Source organism: Carettochelys insculpta, chromosome 2 (genome assembly GCF_033958435.1).
Source record: "Carettochelys insculpta isolate YL-2023 chromosome 2, ASM3395843v1, whole genome shotgun sequence".
Classification (NCBI taxonomy): Eukaryota; Metazoa; Chordata; order Testudines; family Carettochelyidae; genus Carettochelys; species Carettochelys insculpta.
This window is the reverse complement of record NC_134138.1, coordinates 164,635,830-164,658,230: the sequence shown is the minus strand read 5'-3', so window position 1 is coordinate 164,658,230 and position 22,401 is coordinate 164,635,830. Positions and strand designations below refer to the sequence as shown.

The 22,401-nt window shown below is 47.5% G+C and overlaps 1 protein-coding gene across 3 annotated transcripts in view; it reads left to right on the top strand.

Moving 5' to 3' along the window:
- Nucleotides 1–22,401, top strand: part of MOCOS (molybdenum cofactor sulfurase) — a 373,921-nt gene that overhangs the window by 296,825 nt on the left and 54,695 nt on the right. For all 3 annotated transcript variants that reach the window (XM_074987969.1, XM_074987970.1, XM_074987971.1), the window contains 2 exons: nucleotides 7,751–7,867; nucleotides 18,527–18,958. In XM_074987969.1, coding sequence (XP_074844070.1) covers nucleotides 7,751–7,867; nucleotides 18,527–18,958 — 549 coding nt within the window. The remainder of the gene's footprint in view (nucleotides 1–7,750; nucleotides 7,868–18,526; nucleotides 18,959–22,401) is intronic.

Here is a 22,401-nt window from a genome sequence, read left to right as displayed (position 1 = left end):
ATTACTAATGAAGTGCTGCGGTGAATATGCAGCACTTCAGTAGGCTAATTCTCCCCCGTGGCAACTTTGAAGTGTCAGACTTCAATGTGCTGGTATTCATGTAGCCACGCTACTTCGAAGTGTCTTTACTCCGCAAAATTTTGAAACTGGGGGCAAGTGTAGACAAGCCCACTTATGAGCAAATAATAAATGCATCCATATACCACATGTGCCACATTCCCTCATATTCATCACACTTCCCAATAAAACTAGCCTGGGTGCAGATTTAAGATAGAATTTCAAACCAGTTAGCAATTGGCCTGAAACAACATCCTGTTTTAGAGGCCTAGTAGAGTTCAGAACCAGATTATTCCCACCTCTAAGCACGAGTCTGCCCAACTGCAACACAACTATAGTGTAGATTCTTTCTATTTTGACAGAAAGTGTTTTCTCTTAATCCACCTCTCTGAAAGAAGGGAGCTCAACTGTCCACCCTCCAAACCATCAAACCGTTGGGGTTAGGTCAATCTCACTACAGCTCTACTGGCATGAAATTTTTCAGAGCCCTGAGCAACTTTGCTAGGTCATTCTGATTTTTAAGAATGCCAGACCTAAGGCAAGTAGACAAATTGGCACTTAATACAGTACTATTCCCACTCTCAGTGCATCCAGTGTGCAATTCCAATATATGCTTAAACTCTTATTCTGCACTGCCTTGTAGCCAATGTAATCATTTTCCTGGAGCCAGGTTAGTACTCAGTGGATGTAATGTTTTTGTAAACTGCTAGCATTCTGATCTGGAAGTGTTTTATACCCACTTTGCAATTGGTTTAAAAATATGTAAATGATGACAGAAGAGGCAATGGAGAAGAAAATTAGACCTTTCAGCATGGGATCTGTCCAGAGGAGAAATTAACACCTTGAAGTGAGATGCAGATGTTTTAGACAAAAAATATCATTTTGCAGGAAACTATCTGGATAAACTCATTTTATGTCTTAGTGACTGAACAAAGATGTCATATTTTTTCTTTCTTCTAATGTGGAAACAAGTGCTGATTTCTCTTCAGACCTATTTCTGGATTAAGTTACATTAAACAAGATTAAGCATGCATCTTCAGCAGCCACAGCATTTCACAATCAAAAGCTGGGTGACAAAAAGAGCTAGCCTTCTTTCTTTCTAATTTCATGCCGTAAATCAGTGAATTAATTTACCAGCTGATTCATAGAAGAGCGTCACAAAGTCAGCTTTATATCTAGCGATCAGTTGTGTGCAGTGAAATTCTTGTGATGAGCAAATCCATCTGACAAACCTACTCCAGAAACACTGTGCTCTAAAGTTTGGTCACAGTCAAGAACTGAGTAGAAATCCAAACTGCGGTTCTTCCAAGAGAATAAATACTGTTGTGACAAGGCTTCTTTTATGGGTTATTTTTCTGTCCTGTTCATATAAAATTGTAGGAATGCCAATATTAAGGGACCAATGCGATAACTTCTGCTCATGAGACTAATTCTGATGACTGTAATGAAACAATTCATAGGAGTAAGGACAACTTGTTTGAGTTATGGATCCTATCATTTGAGATAAGATTTTTAAAGGATCCTGTGGGAGATGATGCCTGATAATTTTGGTAATTTAAAGTAATGCTAAACTATATGATACTTATACATCTTAACTGCCACATACTTCAGATCTGCTTACAAAAATGGTGTAGTTTTCAAGCATATCGTTAGCACTAGAATATAGAGGAGGATTTATATCTGGATAAGACATTAGATGTTCCAGCCACTAGGTAGTTGAAAATACAGTTGTAATACAGATGTGCCAGCCCTCTGGGAATGTCCTGGAGCCTCCAGGTGTTAGATTCATCTTCAATTTAAAATTATGTCATGTGATGAAACCTTCAGGAATACATCCTACCAAATTTCGCAACCCTAGAGTAAACAACAAGTAAAGCAGTATTAAATATATATATATATATATATATATATATAAAATCAAAATGCTCAAGACATCAAAGCAAAGTGGTATCACTGAAAGGAAAAAGGAACAGGAACTCTGACTGTGGGTAAAAGAGAAATTACCTCAGAAAAACAAGAATGAAGTTTTCACTGCGTGACCGTAGTGTCTGTGTCCTAGCTAGTTCACCTGTCACTATTAAAACACAGAGGCTGCAGCCTTGCAGGCAATAAGCATCCTCTGCTCTCATTAAGTTCAAGAGGGATATGAGGGTGCTTATTGCCATGCAGGAAATGTGTGACGCTCTGCAAGTTCAGGCTCACAGTAAACTGCTTCAAAAATAGGACTGAATTGTAAGGTAAACAGCCTCAGAAGGGGTAGCTGTGTTAGTCTGCAGCTTCACAAAAAACAAGCAGTCCTGTAGCACCTTAAAGACTAAGAATTAGGTAATAAACTTTCATGAATAACACCCACTTCATCAAGCTTATTAGTTAATAAATAAAATTGTTATTCTTTAAGGTGCTACAAGACTGTGCTTGGTTTCTGTTTGGTTGGTTGGTTGGTTGGTTGGTTGGTTTGTTTGTGTGACTCCTACAGGTTAGCTTATAGAAAGGACTCCAGGTCCTGGTAGTGTTGTAATTACCACGTACATTCAGTGTAGAATCAATAAAAAATGCTGTAAGGTCTATTAGATTGCAATTAATTTATTTTAAAAAATTAAGATTACAAAAGACCAAGTCACCCTAGTTCTAAATATCAGACCCAGGGAAGCACCAAAACGGATGGGATCTGAGTACCTAAAGCTGTGTACCTGACATCAGCAACTTTTCATGCTTCCGTGCCCTTATTGATGAACATCTCCCTGGCTCCTGAATAGCAGCCTGTGTTGTTACATGCTGAACTGCAAACACACGGCTGCTCTTTGAAAACCATCGTCTATACTTGTTATTGCTCCTTACGGCAGTTTTCCAAATGTGTATTATCAAAAGCTTTTTTTTTTTCATTTAAAAGGACTTTAACTGATGGTTATATTTTGTTTGTTTTTATGTACACTAATACCACAGAAAGAGATTAAATTAATTCCCCGAGTAGCATATTTCCATGGTAAAACTGAGCAACAGGACCTAACGGCATATATCCAAGGGAAAATCAATATTTGTGTGAAGAATATGGATTGGATTCTGCAAATTTTAGAGAGGCAGTGTGGGTGAGGTTAGATCTTTTATTGGTCCAGCTTCTATTGGTGAGAGGGACAAACTTTCAAGCTTACACAGAGCTCTTCTTCAGGCCAAAAGTTGGTCCAGTAAAAGATATTACCTCTCCTGCTTGGTCTCGCTAATATCCCAGGACAGATACTATTACAACAGCTGCATCTTGCAGTAAATAGTCCAGTTGATGGCAATGGGAAGAAAGCTTCATAATAGTCAGAGTTACATGTATGATTCCCATGTGAATTTGTGCTTTGTATAGTTTTGTATATACTCTAGAGATCTTCATTACCAAAGGTTATGCTAAACTTTTTTTTCTTCTGAAAAATAATTCTCTCTATTCCTTTTAATTTTGGTCTCTCTTTTTCTCCCCCACTCCCTGCTCCACCCCACCCCAGCTCTCTGCTGATAATCCTTGGGCCGGTCTGAGTGAAAATCTAACATAAACCAATATAATGAAAGTGTTATTTGAAAAGTTGTTTGTCTCACATTGCAGTGTTTTTCTCTGGAATTCTGACGCTTGCTTGTATGGCACAAAAGTCCAGGTTTTGCATTAATGAGTAGTGATGATTTATCTGACAAGAACAAAAAAAGAGAGAAACTAGTTGCTAAACATTTCCTGAACTCAGGGCATGGCAATGCAGTCTTTAAACATCCCATAATTTTAAAATCAATCCTGTTCAAAGTGAAAGGGGTTATTATTTGAGAAAGATTATAAACTTGTATTAAGGCTTTTGATATACTGAACAAACCAAACCTTAAAGCTGAACAGCTTCAGTGCTGAAATAACTGTCATGATTTTTGCCCTGCTTGTCATCATTAACTGAATGATGGATCCACCTCCAAGTCACTGGAACCCTGACAAACCTTGTTATGTCAGGATGACAACTTTTCTCATCCAAATGAGAAAATAACTCAAGAAAATATCACCGTTCCCAGACAGAAACCTTCTGACAAAACAAAGGTAAATGACACCACACCAGTCTTTCTCAGCAGATGCTTTTTACTGTAACTTTGATTCGTAGACTCATGCTCGGAATACCGTACAGATGCACTAATCATAGAGATCTTGGCACTGATTCTCATTTGCTAATCGGAATTGTGTAGAGCTTTTGCTTGTGTTTACCTGAGAGGACTGAGCCATTCATAATTGAAGCAAGAGGACAGAACTAGTTTAAACACAAGCATGCTGATTTGTTTTCTACAATGTTATCGTTTCTGCCTCTGCCGTAATATTGTTTTTTCTAATTTGTTTCAATTGCAACAACTTCTGATAACATATTGCACAGGAGTGGTACATTCTGGAAACCTTGAAAAGAACACTTTAATACACTCTGGAAGCAGTGAGAGAATCACTACACTGTTTTCACAGTGACCCCTTTTAGTAGGTTGACCATATCTCCCTGTCCCAAATACGGGACAGGGAGATACAGGAGAGATGGACAGCTCCTCCTGGCTCCGCCAAGCCCCAGAGAGCAGGGAAGGAGGCGGCAGACCCAAACCCCAGGGAAGCAGCAGCCGCCAGTGCTCCCCGAGTCCAGGGGAAGCAGCAGGGACACAGCAGCCACCCCACTCCCCCCCACTCACCCTATAGCTCGGGGAAGTTACTCCCACAGAAAAGGTCAGCAGGTGGGGGAGGGCCCAAATATGGGACAATGAGTCCCTTTTAGAAAAATAAGTGAGGACACCTTTTTGGCGTCCCAAATACGGGACTGTCCCACCTAATACAGGACAGATGGTCACTGCAGCACTAAGATGCTGATCCTGCAATACTCATGCAGACGGGAGCCACTTCATCTTGTGAGGAGCCCTACAGTTAAGCACATGTGCAAGAGTTTGGGAGCTAAGGGCATGAGCCTGCAATGAGCTTCTTGAGTGCACATCTCTGCACCCTGTATGCAAGGATTCACCATTAAAGCCTCACCGTAGAAGTTTGCAGCCCCAATTGCATCTCTCCCATCCTTTTTGTTTGTTCTTTGTTTTTTGCTTAAAATGTAATGCTTTTAATTAGTGCTTGTCTCAAGAACATATGCTTAACCAAGACAGACAAGAGGATACAGCACTTGCAGGCTTTTCAAATCATCAATTGAGTATAATAAATTGAAATATATATTTATTTTTAGTAATGCCACTCCTATGGTAACTAATAAGGTAGTATACTTAGATATAAATATTCAAATAGTTACATCACAGTAGCACACAGAGGCCCCAGTCAGGTCTGGGGTCCTGTTACACTGTATAACAATATCCTGGCTGTGTACGTACATCACTTTTGCTGAGGTTTTCCTTGACTCCTTTTTGTCTATGTTATTTGTGCTGCTTTAGAGCCTGGGTAATAGGATATGCTAGCTCACATACAGAATCACGCTAAAGTCAACCTCTGCCAAAGCTAGGGCTGATCTAAAATCAATGGACCTTAGATTTCTCTGTTACTTAGGGGGTTTTGAAAAATACACTCATCTTAGTGTTAGTGATACATAGACATTCATACTTGTGAAAGTTGGTAGAATACATCCGGGGTGAATTTTGTCACATGCCCCAAATAAAAATTATAATGTAAACAGAGACAAGCATGATGTTTGCCCTTGTAAATGCAGCAAAGCATGTGGGTTCATCTCCTATGCTATGAAATCCAATGTTACTGTGTGGTTAGTTTCAAGGTCATGCTTTGTATCCTGAATAATAAATGATGGTTTTGAGGCCAGGCCCATTACTTTAAAATAAATCTTTCTGATTTTGACAGACAATGTAAGGAACTGATTTTCCACTGTCTTGCATTTTCTGTAAATAGGTTTGTGCCAAGTGCATAGACCCCTTCCCAGCCATGGCATGATTATGATTTACATCCATGGCTCGCTCACTTTACACAGGTTTCTTACATATATGTTTCCAGTCATTTCCTTTGTGTTCTTGTATAAAACCCCTAGTGTCAACACATTTAAGTGCTCCAGATGCTTTATGTACACCAAATACTCTTAGGATTGGTTTCTGCAGGTCAAAAGATCAACCCAGGCTGAATAATTTCTGCACTAGACTCAAATGTAGGACTTGCTCCTGCAAGGTGCTGAGCACAGAAGACCTGGAAACAGACCGTGTTAACCACTTACAAACACTCACATCATCAAGCCCCTCAAGAGCTTGCTTTACATTAGAGGTAAACTGAAAAGAGGTTGAGTTACATGGCAAAGATCATACAGGCAGCAATCTGCAAAGTCAGGAATAAAACTTAAGCTAGTCCCTTTATAATACCTACATAAATAAGGCTATTATCCTATACTGCATATGGAAGGTGTGATTGCAGCAAATGAAAACTTATCTGAGAGAGCTTTATTATAAGGCAGTGAAAAAGTGGGTTTTACTCATGAAAGCTCATTACCTAATACATTTGCTAATCTTTAAGGTGCTACCAGACTGTTCATTATTTGCATAGCAGCACAGTTAGCAGTGTTTGGTTAGACCTATTGTCCCAGTACCCTGTTTCCATTCTCCAGCAATAATTATATATATGACATTATCCTTACAGCCATGGTTATCTTTCCTTAAAATCCAGTTACTCGGAGAGTTTGGGGAGCCATAATGTTTCTCCAATTGTCTTCCTTTGTTCTGCTTTAACAGTGGTCCTTGGAGTCTAAAAGAATAACTCCTATCTCCTGCCACATGCCTCTTCGTTGGGTGAGGTTCCTTCTGTTGTACAAACAGACACAACCTCCCATTCCCCCCTGCATACCCACATGTTCATTCACTCTCTCTCATAGTCACATCATTTATTCATCCCTATGATTCATCCATTAATTATTATATTTGTGCACATTAATTATTCAGTGTTTATTTTCTTTAACTGGCAGTTTTAGAAATATACAGAGACATAAAAGCATAGCATAAGGGAAGGTAAGTGGGTCAGCATAGTTGGTGAACAAAGTGGTCATGCATGGAACATTCAAAGAGATCTCTCTATTCCTGCCCTTCCAAACAAGTGCCTGTCTTGTTGCCTGCTATTGCTTACTTGCCTGCAGAAATCTCCCATGTGCAGAAATCTCAGTGGTTTCAATAATTCCCTGGGCTGACCATTTCCCTTATGCTGTGGAGCATACAGATGTGCAGAAGAAATATGCTGGTTTTTTAATTTGGATTGCAGTCGTAGAAACCCCAGCCACGGAGCAGGTTGTGCCAACCACTGCATGTCTAACTGAAGAGAGTCTCTCCAGTGCCCATCTCTGAAGGAGGCAGTGGCTGCTTGCTTTCCACTTAGATGCGGAACCTTACTGTGTAAAGCCATGACCCTGCAAACACCTATGCACATCCAACTTTAAGCATGTGATTAGCCTAAGTGATGTCAGTAGACCTCTCCATGTGTTGTTTAAAGTTAAGCACGTGTGCAAGCGTTTGCAGGATCACTTCTTATCTCTGTGCTGATAATATATTTATTCCTTTATTGGTTTTCTTCATCTAAAAATAATAAAACTGAAAAATACATGCTTTCCTCATAGCATAGGTTAAAATACAACAGCTCCAACAGCCAAACTGTTAACAATTTAGGAAGCCTTTGTTTATAAATGAGTATATATTTAATATCGCTTTCATTCTTTTGTCCTGCTGAACCTGCAAGGTGGACAAGATTGCCAGTCTTTACAACATACACATTCGTACGGGTTGTTTCTGCAACACTGGCGCCTGCCAGCAGCATTTGGGAATCAGCAATGAGGATGTCAAAAGGAACCTGCAGGTCAGTACCAAATCCAGTTAAGGCCTAGATTCAAAAATCACATGAATAGCTGAAAAATGAGGGGGTAGAAAAGAAGAATAAAAACTGTGCATATTTAAACACGTGGTTTTAAAGCAGTGTTTCTCAATCATTTTTTAATAAAGAACCACTTTATCAAAAGAAAAATTATATGTACCCCCAGTGGTCTTTCGTGTACCCTACGGGTACATGTACCATCGGATGAGAAACATGGTCCGAAGGTAATCTGGAATCTTGAAAAAAGTGCCATTCAACCGTACCAGATTAGTGTATCCTTTCCAGGAGTCAGATTTATTTTGCATACTTCCAAGTTACACCTCACTTAAAACTTACTTATAAACCATGCAAAAATATCACAGATGACTACTACTGAAAATTTGCTGACGTTCCACAATCTTCTTATCAAATAAATGAATTGGAATAGAAATAGTGTACTTACATTTCAGTGCAAGGCATATGAAGTAGTAGGAACATAAGCAAATATCTAGATGTATTCATTTAATAGTTCTTGCTTCATTTGAGCTGGTTGAAAATTTTTTGACTATAAAAAATGTAGTTTAGTTTAAAAATATTTCATAAGATTTTGATGGGGAAAAGTAAAAAATATTTAAAATTGTTTTGTTGGTGTAATTTTGCTCCATTTTATTTTTACTTTAATATTATATTAAAGCATTAACTGTAATATGGTGGTACATTTACAATACATAACATACGGTTAAAATTGAAAATAAATAACTCCAAATGATACTATCAGAACAAAATGGTTTCGCGATTGAAACAAAAGTTTTCTGAAAAGATTTTACCAAAAGTTTTGAAGTTTTTACTTTTTGTTTTGATTTAAAATGTAAAAATATAAAATCTCAGACTTTTCCACACAATGGAAATTCTAGTTTCTAACCAGTTCTGAGTGTCTATTATGTTATTATTTATGTGCTTTAGTTGTGCCTTTCAGTTTTCAATAAGTAAAGAGGTCAAGTCTACACTACAGAGCTATATTGGAACAACTGTGTCATATATGGGTTGTGAAAAATCCACAACCCTGAGTGATTTAGTTATACAGTAGGGTCTCAACATTCATAAACCAAAGGTTCGCGAATTCAAGTATTACCGAGCAGCTGCAAGCGGCCACTTTCTCAGGGCTCAGAGCACTGGTAACCACCATTTCCCAGTGCTCCGGGGTGGAGAGCGCCATTGGCTTCTGTTTCCCAGGGCTCTGGGCAGCTGCCACTTCCCTGGGGCCCCGGGCAGGGAGCGCCAGCAGCCATGGCTTCCCCAGGGTTCTGGGCAGGGTGCGCCATCAGCCACAGCTTCCCTGGGGCTCCAAGCCCCCCCTGCCCCTCCCTACCCCCCTGTATTTGTGAAATTCAGCATTCACAAAGGTTCTCAACACAGATCCCTTGCAAATGTTGAGACCCTACTGTACCTATCTAATCCCACAGGTACACAGTACTGTGTTGCTGGGAGAGTTTCTGCTGTTTACATAGCTACTACCTTTCAGGGAGGTGAATTAACTAGGTTGATAGGAGTAGCTGTCCCATGTGCCTGGAAAAGTCTCAGCCTAAGTACCACAGCACCCCATCTGCATTGGTGTAACTACACTGATGCAGCATTTAAGTGTGGACCTGCCATTAGTTCTTCCTACTCGATGTATCATCCAATGAAGATAATATTTAAGTGGGGAAAAACAATAGGAAAAGTACTCTAACACTGAGAGAATTATGACAGTGTAAAAAGACATATATGACTTGTCTGTGTAGATTACAGGCGCATTAGGTTGGGGGGGGCAACTTAAGTTGCCAAAGTACAAACAACTTGCTCGCTGCAACCTTGTGACCTATTTTCTACTGATTGTCATTCAAAAGACGGTGGTAAATATACAGCATATGTTACAAAAAACCATGAGGGACTTCAGAGTTGTAAACATGTCATAGTTTGATGTTACAATGAATTGCAAAGCCCAAAAGCTAATTAAAGACATTTTTCAAAAGATAAAAAATTATGACTGTATTGATATGATAACTTCTTCATAATTACATCCTGACAACGAAATAGATAATGCAAACACACAGATGCTGTAGTTTTGCATAAGGCCCTATGTAAATCACGATTTCATGACAGGCATAGAAATGTTGAAAGAGTTACCAAAAGCTCCTGTTATCTAATATGGTAAGACAACACATTGTCTGATCAGCACCTCCAAAACAGCTTAGCTGTGTCTACATGTAAGCACCCTTTCGAAAGGGCAAAAATCGAAGTTCGGCTTTCGAAAAAGCGGCCATCGAAAGAGAGCCCCCGCCGCCATTTTTCAGATTGGCGTTCTGACCCGCTCTTTGGAAGTGCCGTCAAGGTCTTTCGAAAGAGATCATCCACACGGCTCCAAGCTCTCTTTCGAAAGAAGGGAGGCAGGAAATGCCGCGGACGGTGTCCCATGGCCAGCAAGCCCTTCTGGGGCCGCAGCCAGCCACCCCCTTTAAAGGGCCCTTCCCTCCGCACGAGCCGAGTGCTGCCCAACCTGTCCCAGCCCGGCAGAGCCCACTCGTGCCCACCATGGAGGCCCAGCGACAGCTCCTGCAGGAGGACGCCCTCATCATGGACGCCCTGCTGGCAGTGCTGTGCACCCTCGCCGCAGCTGCACCCGAGCTCATCAGGTGGCTGCAAGGTCCTGCTGGGGCCACGGGGCTCCCCCACTGGGGCACTGCTGGGCGTCCCCGGGGTGCCCCGACGCCTCTGGACCCACCCCAGCAGCACCAACTGGTGGGAGCGCCTGGTGCTAGGGGAGTGAGGTAAGGAAAGGTGGCTGCAGAACTTCCGCATGTCGAGGCAGACCTTTGAGGAGATCTGGTACTGGCTCACCCCCGCACTCGTGCACCAGGACACCTGCATGCAGCCAGCCCTCACCCTGGAGAAACAGGTCGCAGTCGCCATCTGGAAGCTGGCCACCCCAGACTCCTATCGCTCCATGGGACAGCAGTTTGGGGTGGGCAAGGCCACCATCGGGGCTGTAGTTATGGAGGTAAGGTGGGGCCGGTTGGGTGGGGGGGCTGGGGCAAGGGGAACCCTCCCCTGCAAGGGGCTGGATGAGGCAGGGGCTGGACGGGAGGGGGCAGGGGCTGCACGGGCCAGGGGCCAGACGGGAGGGGGGCAGAATGGGCCCGAGGCGGGGGGCAACAGGCGCCACACCCACACTAGAACACGTGTCTCCCTTCCCCCTCTGCAGGTCGTCAGGGCCATCAGCGGGATGCTGCTCCATAGGCTCATCCGCCTGGGGGATGTGGACAACACCATTGCTGGCTTCCAGGACCTGGACTTCCCGAAATGCATCGGCGCTTTGGATGGCACGCACATCCCCATCTGTGCCCTGCCACACAGCGCCATCCAGTATGTGAATAGGAAGGGCTACCATTTGGTGGTGCTGCAGGCTCTGGTGGACGCGAGGGGCCAGTTCACCGACCTCTACGTGGGCTGGGACAGCCGCACGCATGATGCCCAGGTCTTCAGGAACTCTGGCCTCTGCCGTCTCATGGAGGCCGGCACCTTCATGCCCCAGAGGGAGATCCCCATGGCGGAGAATGTCACCATGCCGCTCTGCATGGTGGCAGATGCGGCGTACCCCCTGCAGCCGTGGCTCATGAGGCCCTACATGGGACACCTTGACCCCACCCAGGAGGCATTCAACGAGCACCTCAACCACACCCGCAGCATGGTGGAGCGGGCCTTCGGGCGTCTAAAGGGGCAGTGGAGGTGTCTCCTCACCCGGCTGGAGGTCGGGGTCTCCAACATGCCCCAGGTGGTGGGCGCCTGTTGCATCCTCCACAACATTGTGGAGGGAAAGGGGGACGCCTATGTCCCTGGGGGGGCCCTCCGGCTGGCGCTGTCTATGAGCAGCCAGGCACCGCCCCCATCTGCCAGGCCCACCGGGACAGCCACCGCATTCGGGAGGCCCTCAGGCAGGCCTTTGCCGATGGCCTCCTCTGACCCACACACATGCCCACATCCCACTCACATCCATCACCCACCACCCCTCTCACCCCCACCAGCACTGCACCCACACATCCACCAGCCACCGAGGAGCACAGCATGGAGTGGTGAATAATAAAGAAACGTTTATATAACTTGGGTGTTTGTAATAATATGTACAGGAGGAAGCCTAACTTGGAGGGGGGAACCTAACTCGGAGGGGGACGAGGTGCTCATTCCGGGGCAGGGGTGGTGGGCCGCAAACCCGGTCGGCACCTGGAGCCCCTGCCCCCCCGGGTGCGGGGTCCCCGGCGCGGGAGGAGGGTGCCGGTACCACCGGCAAATATTGCTGGTGTGTGGGCCTGGTGGGGGCAGAGGGGGCAGGCTCGGTGGGGGCAGAGGGGGCAGGCCCAGCAGGGGAGGATGCCGGGGGACCAGGAGGCAGGTCACAGTGGCTGTGTGCTCCCGCACAGCATGGCCAATGCCCTCAAGGGTGTCCAGCAGGCCACCCTCCACCACTCCATGTCAGCCCGGGTGAGCTGGAGGTGCTCCTCAGCCACCTCGGCCTGGCGCTGGGTGGCTGGGTCTTCCTCGGCCCTCCGGAGGTCCCTCCAGCCACGGCCCCGATGGCACGCTGCCTGGGGTGGAGTCCAGACACCTCCGATGGCTGCGGGCGGGCTCTCTGGGACGAGGGATGGCGCGGGGCTCTCCTGGCCCATGGATGGTGCGGCTGTGTGGAGAGGAGAAGAGCATGTCAATAGTGTGCCCTGGACGGAGGGGACCTGGCTGTGGCCTACCCGCCTGAGCCCACCCCATGGGGTCCCTGCCCCCGCTCCCCCAAGGGACTCTGACCCCTCCAGGGAGCACCGACTGCCCCCACCCACAGGACCGGGCCTCCCAGCCTGGATGTGATTCCAGGGGTTTCTCCCACAGGTGGCCCTTCCCAGCCTGCGGTGTGCGGGCCCTGGGCGCCATCTGGCACTGACCAGCCACCACCCCTGTGCAGCTTACAGTACTGTCCACTGGGGGTGGGTGCTGGGCCTTGCTGGTGTGGCACCACGGGGTGCCGCATCCCATGTGGGGGCTGGCCTGTGTGCAGCCTGGGAGTAGGTGTGCGCCCCTCCCTGTACATACCTGAGGGTCCCCTGGTGATGTCTGGAGATGTCCAGCCCTCAGTCGCCTGGCTGGAGGAGGGGGAGGGGATCACGATGGTCAGCTCCCCCTCCTCGCTCAACCAGTCCGTGGTCCCCTCGCCCTCCTGGGTCCCCGATCCGGGCTCCTTCTCCTCTGGCTGCAGCTCCTCGCCAGAGGTGTCCAGGAAAACCACAGGGGGTGAACTCTCCTGGGGCCCCAGGATGCTCTGTAGCTCTCTGTAGAAGGGGCACGTGGCTGGGCCTGCCCCGGAGCGTCCGGCGTTGTCCCTGGCTGGGCATATCCCTGGCAGAGTTCTTTTACTTTGGAGCATACCTGCTCCGCAGTATGTTCCGGGTGGCCCCTTGTGTGGAGGCCCATTGCCAGGCAGCTGAAGGCTGCAGCATTGCGCCACTTTACACCCACGTGGCACAAAGACCTCCTCGTCCTGCCAGAGGCTGAGGAGGTCCCGCAGCTCCCGCTCCGTCCAGGAGGGAGCCCTTTTTTTTTCTCCCCTGGATGTCTTGCTGGGGCTCGGAGGGGGAGCCGTGGGGCTCGTGGGGGGGCTGGCGGCTGGCCATGAGGGTGCTGGAGCGTCAGGCTGGAGCGCGTGTCTAGGCTGCTCCTAGCACGTTCTCAGCTTCCTGCCACAGGTTTCCTGCATGCGTGCTGCTTTAAGGCAGCCGAACACAGGGACCATACAGCCCCTCTGCTGCCGGCTGAAGCAGCCCCGCGCTCCAGCTGATCGGCGGCATGGCGGACCTGTATTTCGAAAGAGCGGACTGTGGAGCATCTACACATGTACCCTTTCAATTTATTATTTCAAAAGGGAGCAATCTTCCTGATATGGGATCGGGGTTCGTATTTCTAAGTGTGCGCCCCGTTCTTTCGATTTTCTTTCCAAAGACGGGGTTACGCATCTGGATGCTCCTCCCGCTCTTTCGAAAAAGGGCCATTTATTTCGGAGTTTTTTGCACGTGTGGACACAGCTAGTCTGTTTTCTGAGTTGGAGGAAGGCCAGAGGAGCATTTGGGGGCAGTAGAAGCAATGCAAGGACATGCTGAAGGCACACATGCAAAAATGCAGCATCGGTGTCAACACCTGAGAGAACCTTCCACAGGACTGTGCTCAGTCAAGAATGGTAATATGTGAGGGGACTGGTGCAATTTGAGAGATCCCACTGCAGTGCAGATGTGGAGAAGAAGAAAAGAGCAGAAAAACCTGCCCCATGCCCCTCCAACAGCTACTAAGACCTGAGGCTCCAGAATCAGGCTGATCAGCCATCAATGGACTCCAAAATAGGACAGTGACAAGAAGATGTCCTACTCGTTATCGAGTGACTGCCAAGACTAAGACAGATTTCCAGATCTTTCTAGTGCATTCTACCATTGTGCTTCATGAAAATTGGTCATGAAAACATGACATTGATGGACGTCCCACTGGCTCTGTGAGACAACCATTTGGCTATATGTCTACTTTTGAGGATGCCCAATATTGTTAATAGTTTATAGATTGCCGAGTATCACTACATTTGAAACGGTTTTGAAACAAATACAAAAAAAGGCCAGACTGAAACTTCAGTCACATCAATATAAATCCAGAGTAGCTTAATTCATTTAAAGTGTGATTCTCTAGATTTGTATCTAAATATTGCAATGTGACTCATGTCTTCCCAGCGCTCAGACATCAGCCTAGCTATGACACTGCTGGGCTGTATCTAACACCATGGCTACATCTACACGTGAAGCCTACATCGAAATAGCTTATTTCAATGTAGCGACATCGAAATAGGATATTTCGATGAATAACGTCTACACGTCCTCCAGGGCTGGCAACGTCAATGTTCAACTTCGACGTTGCGCAGCACAACATCGAAATAGGCGTAGCGACGGAACGTCTACACGCCAAAGTAGCACACATCGAAATAGGGATGCCAGGCACAGCTGCACACAGGGTCACAGGGCGGACTAGCACTTCCAGGGCAACAGCTAGCCGCTCCCTTAAAGGGCCTTTTTCCAGGGCTGGGCGGTGGAGGCCGGCAGGGCCGACGTGCAGCCACCTGCTGCCCCCAGTCGGCAGGTGGACCCCGAAGGGACCCGGGTCCGGGAGGCCCTGCGGGCCCACTTCGATGATGAGGCTACGGGGTGAACTCTGCCAGGCCCCCCACTGCCCGCCCCTTCCTCCACCACACTCCTGCCCCAACGCCCACACCATGGAGCACCCAACCGCACCCCCCTCCCACTTTTCCTGGACAAATGACAGCACGCACTTGTGGCTGAACTTAAACTGCTTTTTCTTTTAGAACTTTTTTTTAACTATAAATATAAAACAAGAACAAACTATCTATAACGTGTGGAACCAAACTAATATGTACAAATAAAACAATAGTAATAAAAAAGTGTGCTGAGTAATAAAAAGAAAACCAGGGAGGATAAAGGGGAGAACTATTTACATGGGGGGGACGGGGCAAATGGGGGGCACAAAATAATAAGTCAACTATATACAAGGGGGGGACCACGTCCCGGGCCCCTCGCCCCAAAAGTCCGGAACTGGGCGTGGCCGGCCGGGAGCCCCGCCGCGGCCGTAGCCCTGTCCGGGGCTGGCTGGGGGCGGGGCGGACCACAAAATATGCCCAGCGAGTCTCAGCTGGCTCCAGGGGTCCCTCGGTGCTCCGGCCCTCGGCGGTGGGTGGCGGGGCGACGGTGGACGGGACGGCGACGGGTGGAGCAGCTGGTGGTGCGGCGGGTGGAGCTGGCACGTCGGGCGCTGCGGCGGCCGGCACAGCATGGGGGGCCAGGTAGTCCACCAGGCGGTTGAAAGTCTCCATGTAGGCCCCCCATGCCTCTTGGCGGCAGGCCAGCGCCTGCTCCTGCAGCTGCTGCTCCGTGACCTCCAGCTGCCGACGGTGGATGGCCAGCAGCTGGGGGTCCGTCGCCATCGGCTGGTGGTGGCGTGGGGTCCGCCGTCTAGCCCGCCGTGGGGCCGGTCGGTCCTCGGCCGAGGGGCTTGCCTGGAGCGATGGCCCCGGAGGGCTCTCCGGGACCACTGATGCCTCGCCGGCGCTCTCTTCCGGTCCTTCTGATGGTGCAGGTGCGGGACACAGGAGAGGAGGGGGGGAAGAAGAATGGAGACAGGCGTTAGTGTGGGCCCCGAGCCGTGGCCTTTGTCCCCCCAGCCCTGTGCTGCAGGTTCCCCCTCCCCATCCCCGGGAGATGCTGCTGTGATGGATGGGGTTCAGGGGTCCCCCTGCACTGCACCCCGTCCCCTGGTGGGAGCGACTCTCACTTCACTCCGCAGGGTCTGACAGCAGGAGAGGTTTCTTAGGCCACAGATGCCCAGTTTCTCCCAGGAGTGACAGCACCAGCTGTCGGAAGAGACAGTCCTTCCAACCTGTCATGGGGAGAAGACCCCAAGGGGGGGGCCCTCTGGGATGCAGCTTTCCCCCTTCTCAGGCTGGCTGCCTTCCAGCTCTCCCTTCCCCTAGCCTCTACCTGTGGCCCCCGCCCTCCCCCCCCAATTCCAAGCCAGCTCGGCTCCTCCCTCCTCTTTGTTCAGGGCAGAGGTGTCACCTGCCAGCTGTCGCCCCAGGATCCTCCTTTGCCCCTGGGAGCTATTCGGCTCTTGTTGCTCATATGTAGCCTGAGTCTCCCTTTTGCACTCCCCCCACTCCATCACATGCTGCTGCTGCTGCTGTTGCTGCTGCTGCTGCTGCGGGGTGTCCCACCCCCTCCTCCCGGGGGCCCCTCGAGGTTCTGCTCCCCCCTGCCCCGGGGATGGGGCATGGCACTGTCGTGCGGGGTGGGAGGGGCAGGGGCTGATGCACTGCTGTGAGGGACATGGCCCTGCTGTCCTTGGGGCCATGGCCATGTGAGCATGTGGAGGGCCCTGGACACATATCTGTTACCCCCCGCCCCTCAAGCCCAGGGGTGTACACCAGAGGGGGGTACATACCTGTCGGTCCACTCCCACGGTCCGGAGATCCCCGGGGGGCGGAGGCCCGGCTGCTGCTCTGGGATGGCAGGAGGAGGATCTGCAGCCCGGATTCTGCAGAGGAGGAGCCCCCCTCCTCCTCCTCTTCCTCCTCCTCCTCCTGCCACGATGTCCCGGGGGTGGGCTCCAAGGCGGACTCTGGCTGCAGGGCCTGCTGGGGTTCGTCGGCCGAAGTATCAAGGGTGACCGGAGGGGAGGAGGTGTGCCGGGGGCCCAGGATGTCCCTGAGCTCCCTGTAAAATGGGCAAGTGACGGGGGCGGCCCCAGATCGGCCGGCCGCATCCCGGGCCCGGGAGTAACCCTGCCGCAGCTCCTTCACCTTACTCCTGACGTGATCAGGAGTGCGGGCAGGGTGACCCCGGGCAGCCAGGCCGTTGTCCAGCCAAGCGAACGCATCCGCGTTCCGCCTCTTGCTCCCCATTACCTGGAGCACCTCCTCCTCGCTCCAGAGCCCCAGCAGGTCCCGCAGCTCAGCCTCCGTCCAGGAGGGGCCCCGCTGCCGCTTGCCAGCCTGGCTGCCTGCCTGGCTGGGCTGGCTGCCCTGGCTCCCCTTGGGGGGGGGGGTCCCCTGGGGGCGCTGGGGGGGCTGCCAGGCAGCCATTGCAGCTGGGGTGGCTGGTTTGGATGGCTGAGGGACGTGCAGGCTGGCTGCGTGTCTGGGCTGCCGCCTGCACATTCCCTCAGCTTCCTGCACAGGAAGGGAGGGGGAGGGGACCTTTAAGGGGCCGCTCCACGCGGCCACCATTGAGCTGAGGGGCTGGAGAGAGCGTCTCTCAACCCCTCAGCTGATGGCCGCCATGGAGGACCCCGCAATTTCGACGTTGCAGGACGCACAACAACTACACGGTCCCTACTTTGACGTTGAACGTCGAAGTAGGGCGCTATTCCTATCCCCTCATGGGGTTAGCGACTTCGATGTCTCGCCGTCTAACGTCGAAGTTAACTTTGAAATAGCGCCCGACGCGTGTAGCCGTGACGGGCGCTATTTCGAAGTTAGTGCCGCTACTTCGAAGTTGCGTGCACGTGTAGACACGGCTCATGTGAGCATCATGCAAAATGCACTAGCAAACCCCAGGGGGTGTGTGAAAAAAAGCAACATGGTGAAGAGCTTTTAGTCTGGCTGAATGAAAAATCCGGTTTAATCCAACATATTATTCATTGTTTGGTTGAAATTCAGCAATGGGAATTAATTTTTGCGTGATTTTCACATGATGTTTGATACAGCCCAACAATTTCATAGCAATGCTGATGTCTGAGCTCTATGAAAACATGGGCTGGTCATCCTTAGGTTTTTCTGTGAACAAGGTTCTTATCTATATGGTACTTGGGGACATACAAGTACATTAGATGAATAGATAGATATTGTGCGTAGCATATGAAACAGATGAAAACATTTTCTCAATTTTTTCAATCTGTTCATGTATTGAATATTCTGGAGGGCTTTTTAATGGATTTTTCCTGTTTGGGGTTTGCAGGATAAAGTATAAAATTGTAAAACAAGAAGGGAAAGGGAATGAAAAGTTTCTTCTAATAGCTTATTCTTTTCTTTTTATTTCAATCTAGGCTGGCCATGTCTGTGGAGATGACATGGATATAATTGATGGACGTCCCACTGGCTCTGTGAGAATATCATTTGGCTATATGTCTACTTTTGAGGATGCACAAACCTTTCTAAAGTTTATCATAGACACTAGACTATCTGAATCAAACATCAAGTTTCTCTCCCAAACGACTGTGCAAGAAACTATTACACAGTCTGTAGGATCTTCAATACTGAATGACCATACTACTAATAACAATGCAAATAAATTGTCTTCGAAATCTATCATCTCAGACACAGAACACTGGAATAATTCTTCTGCAGCATTGAAGACACCTGAAGTTAGCAGGATGGTTTCCTCTGAGAGTACTCTGCCAGTATACAGAAGTGGAAGCAACCAAGTCACAGTCACCAACATTTACCTCTACCCAATTAAATCCTGTTCCGCATTTGAGGTACATATTTAAAATGAATTTTAGAGATTCACTTGAGCCATCCCCCATGTTTTCCCTTAGCTTCTCAGGAACATTCTGTGTGAAGTATAATGGGAATGCTAATCTTATTTTTGGGGGCTGGTGCTCACTTTCCCAAAATTATATAGTAAATTTCCTGAACCCTTAGATATTTAGTTTTGAAGGAGATTCAATTAGATTGAAGCCATGGAATGGAAATTCCTTATATTTCCCTAACCCCCCGCCACCCCAGAAAATTTACATGTGATATGAATTAGAATGAATAGTTCGGATTCCTAAAAACTTGAATAAATTATACTCGGGTAATTAGTATGTTTATCCTAAATGACACGTGATGGACTGCAAGCATTGATGGGTGCACAGCAATTGAGAAATAACTTGATTAACGTGTTATAATTGAGAGGAGGCTGATTTACATTACAAAGAAATGTTATCATTAAAAATAGATTTGCAACAGAAATATGACATTTAAGTATTGCAGCCCGATTTGAAAGTTCACTCTTTGAAGATTTTAATTGCTTTTTTGCCAAGTTAATAATATGGTCACCTTAGCTGTGACTTTTTTAAAAAATAATTCATGATGAAATAGGTGTGCACACTGCACATTGACCTAGAATCTGACTTTGCTTCGCAGTGTGCTGTGGAGCAATTTAGTGAATGTCAGTAATGGTATAACTTTCCTTATGAAAACTTACCAGTGTGGGTCACTATCTCACATCTGAATGAAAATTGGGGTCAAACTTGGTAAAAAATCACCTGTGTTTAAAATCTAGCCTCTCAAACAATGCCATAATCATATTGTTTTAAAAATATGAGAGAGTTTAAATCAAAATATAATGAAGAATGATCATGGAAGTCAATTTTTATATAACCATGTCTTGGTTTTGAATGTGATGAACACTGCCTTTAATTCAGAGGCAAAGCCTGGGAAAATACAAAACCAAACTTTAATTAGCTGTCTACAAAAGCTGAGCACACCCTGCATTTTATAAAAGAATGTGCTGACTTTAATTCAACTGTTGCAGTTTTTTGTCTTATAAAAGCTCACTGCTGCGAAAATCTTTTATTGCTGCAAAAATTTCTATACTTCATGGAGGCATGTGTAGGGTAAACCGTGGCTTTAAGCCGTAAACTGCTGTCAGGAGAGTTGTCTAAATCTCTGGTAGAGGATTTGGATGCTGTGCAGCTGGGCACAGGCATGATTAGGATCCTACCAATTTCACAGCCAAGAAAAACACATGATGGACCATGAAATCTGGCCTTTTCTGTGTTTTTATCATGTACTAGCAAATTGACCTGGTGTTGCTCAAAGAGTTTTTGTTTGTTTGTTTTGGTTTGGTTTTTTTGTTTGGAAAATAAAAGGAAAAAGCTCATGGTTGTGCAAATGACTGGGGGCTTATTGTGTCAGGGAGGTGCGAGGAGGCAGCAGGGGTCCCCCTGCATGACATTGTGATCAAGCAGCCGAGGTAGGGATTGGAGTAAAGGGGCACTTACCTCATCCAGCAGGGTGGAGAGCCTTGTTTCCACATGTCCACTGTTTTCCTGCTGCACCTTCCCCCAGTGGTCACTCTGCCATATCGCTCTTCCCTGCACTTGCTGCCCCCTAGTGGTAAGTCTGAAATATGTCATTCCTCCTGTCGGTGCCCCTCCCTTTCTATGTTCTGGGAAATCCTGGGATTTCAGGCATTTCCCACTCTCCAGACACAACCAATCCCTGAGCTTGGTTGAAGTTAGGGTAAGAGGAAGCTGCACACCAAATTTCATAGTTGTAGCTCTTATGGTTTAAGAGGAGTTCTTGAACAAACGTAGCGCTAACAGGCACTCTAAAATATGTACTAGATTATACAGATTTCATTTGGGAGATAAACATTTCTCAAACTGGGGGGCCTAAGCCAAAAGGGAGCCACAAGGGGGTTTGCAAAGTTATTTTTGGAAGGTTGTGGTATTTCTTCACTTCTGTGCTGCCTTCACAGCTGGGTGCTCAGAGAGCAGAAGCTGTTGTCCAGATGCCCAGCTCTGAAGGCTGCACCCTGCCAGTAGCAGTGCAGAAGTAAGGGTGGCAATACAATAGCATGCCAACCTTCGATCTCTGCTACTGCTAGAAATGGCTCTGCCTTTGGAGCTGGGCTCCCTGCCAGCAGCCACCACAGCTGACCAGTTCTGAAAGCAGCACTGGCACCAACAGTAACTCAGAAGTAAGGGTAGCAGTGTTGCAACCCCTTCTACAATAACACCCCTCCCACCTGCAACTCCTTTTTGAGTGAGGACCCCTACAATTACCACACCATGAAATTTCAGATATAAGTTGCTGAAATCATGAAATGTATGATTTTTAAAATCTTCTGATAGTGAAATTTACCAACATGGACTGTAAATTTGGTAGGGCTCGAGGAGTGATGCATCTTGGAGCGAAAGAGGGCATTATGCCTTTCTCACATGCAAGCAGGGCCCTATATCTTCCCTCCAAGTCCACTTTGAGGATGCTAGCACCACTGTGAGTACTAAACTCACTTAATCCTTGCACTCCCCTGAGCAATAGGTTTGCTATTGTGTCTGGCTCTGACCCCTTGGATTCTTTCAGTCTTGCGATACCCAGCCTTCCCCATGAACCCATGTGGCGCAGCACTTTGTGCATGGATTAAAGATACTTAAGTTAGGTGGAGAAATTTCAGGTGGGTTGTGAGATTGCGTTAGCCTCGCCATAGAATCATATTGTTAGAAGGGACTGCAAGGGTCATCTAGTCTAACCCTAGCCAAAATGTAGGATTTGTTGCATATGAACCATCCAGCCTTCCTTGTTTATAGTAATCTTTTAATAGTACTAGAAAGGTGGTTTTAGTTTTTCAGTATTCTAGTTTTCAGTGTTGTAGTTGTGCAGTATTTAACATTTACATTGAACCAGTGGAGAGAGGCCCAATCAGTGTCGGGTCTACTTTGCTATACTGTACAAACACAAATAGGCCCAGATTCTCTAAGGTATTTAAGCATCTACCTCTCAGCTAAATATCTTTGAGTTATTGTCAGTAAAGCAGATACACAATGAAGAACATACCTGCTTTATATTTATTAGACATTACAATTGTAAGTATCTGTGTTGCAATGATCCTCATCTGTTTCTCAAAACGGCCATCATTAGTTTGTTAATTCTTGCTATGTGTCAGAGCAGAGATGGGTCCTAAGGAGAGATTTGTAGAAACAGAGTAAAGGAAGCTTGCAGATCACTTCAGGCTGGATGTTTTATACCTGGGAATTGTGTGGCAGCAGGCCAAGATGGGAGGCCAAGAGTTGGAAAAGACACCCAGGTTATTGACTGCAGCAACATGAAGACTAGCGGTGATGTCAAGAGTAGTAGAAAACAGGGGAAGTGGAAAAGGTCTGGAAGCAAAGACCGGAGTTCCATTTTGGTTGTGTAAATTTGAATTTGG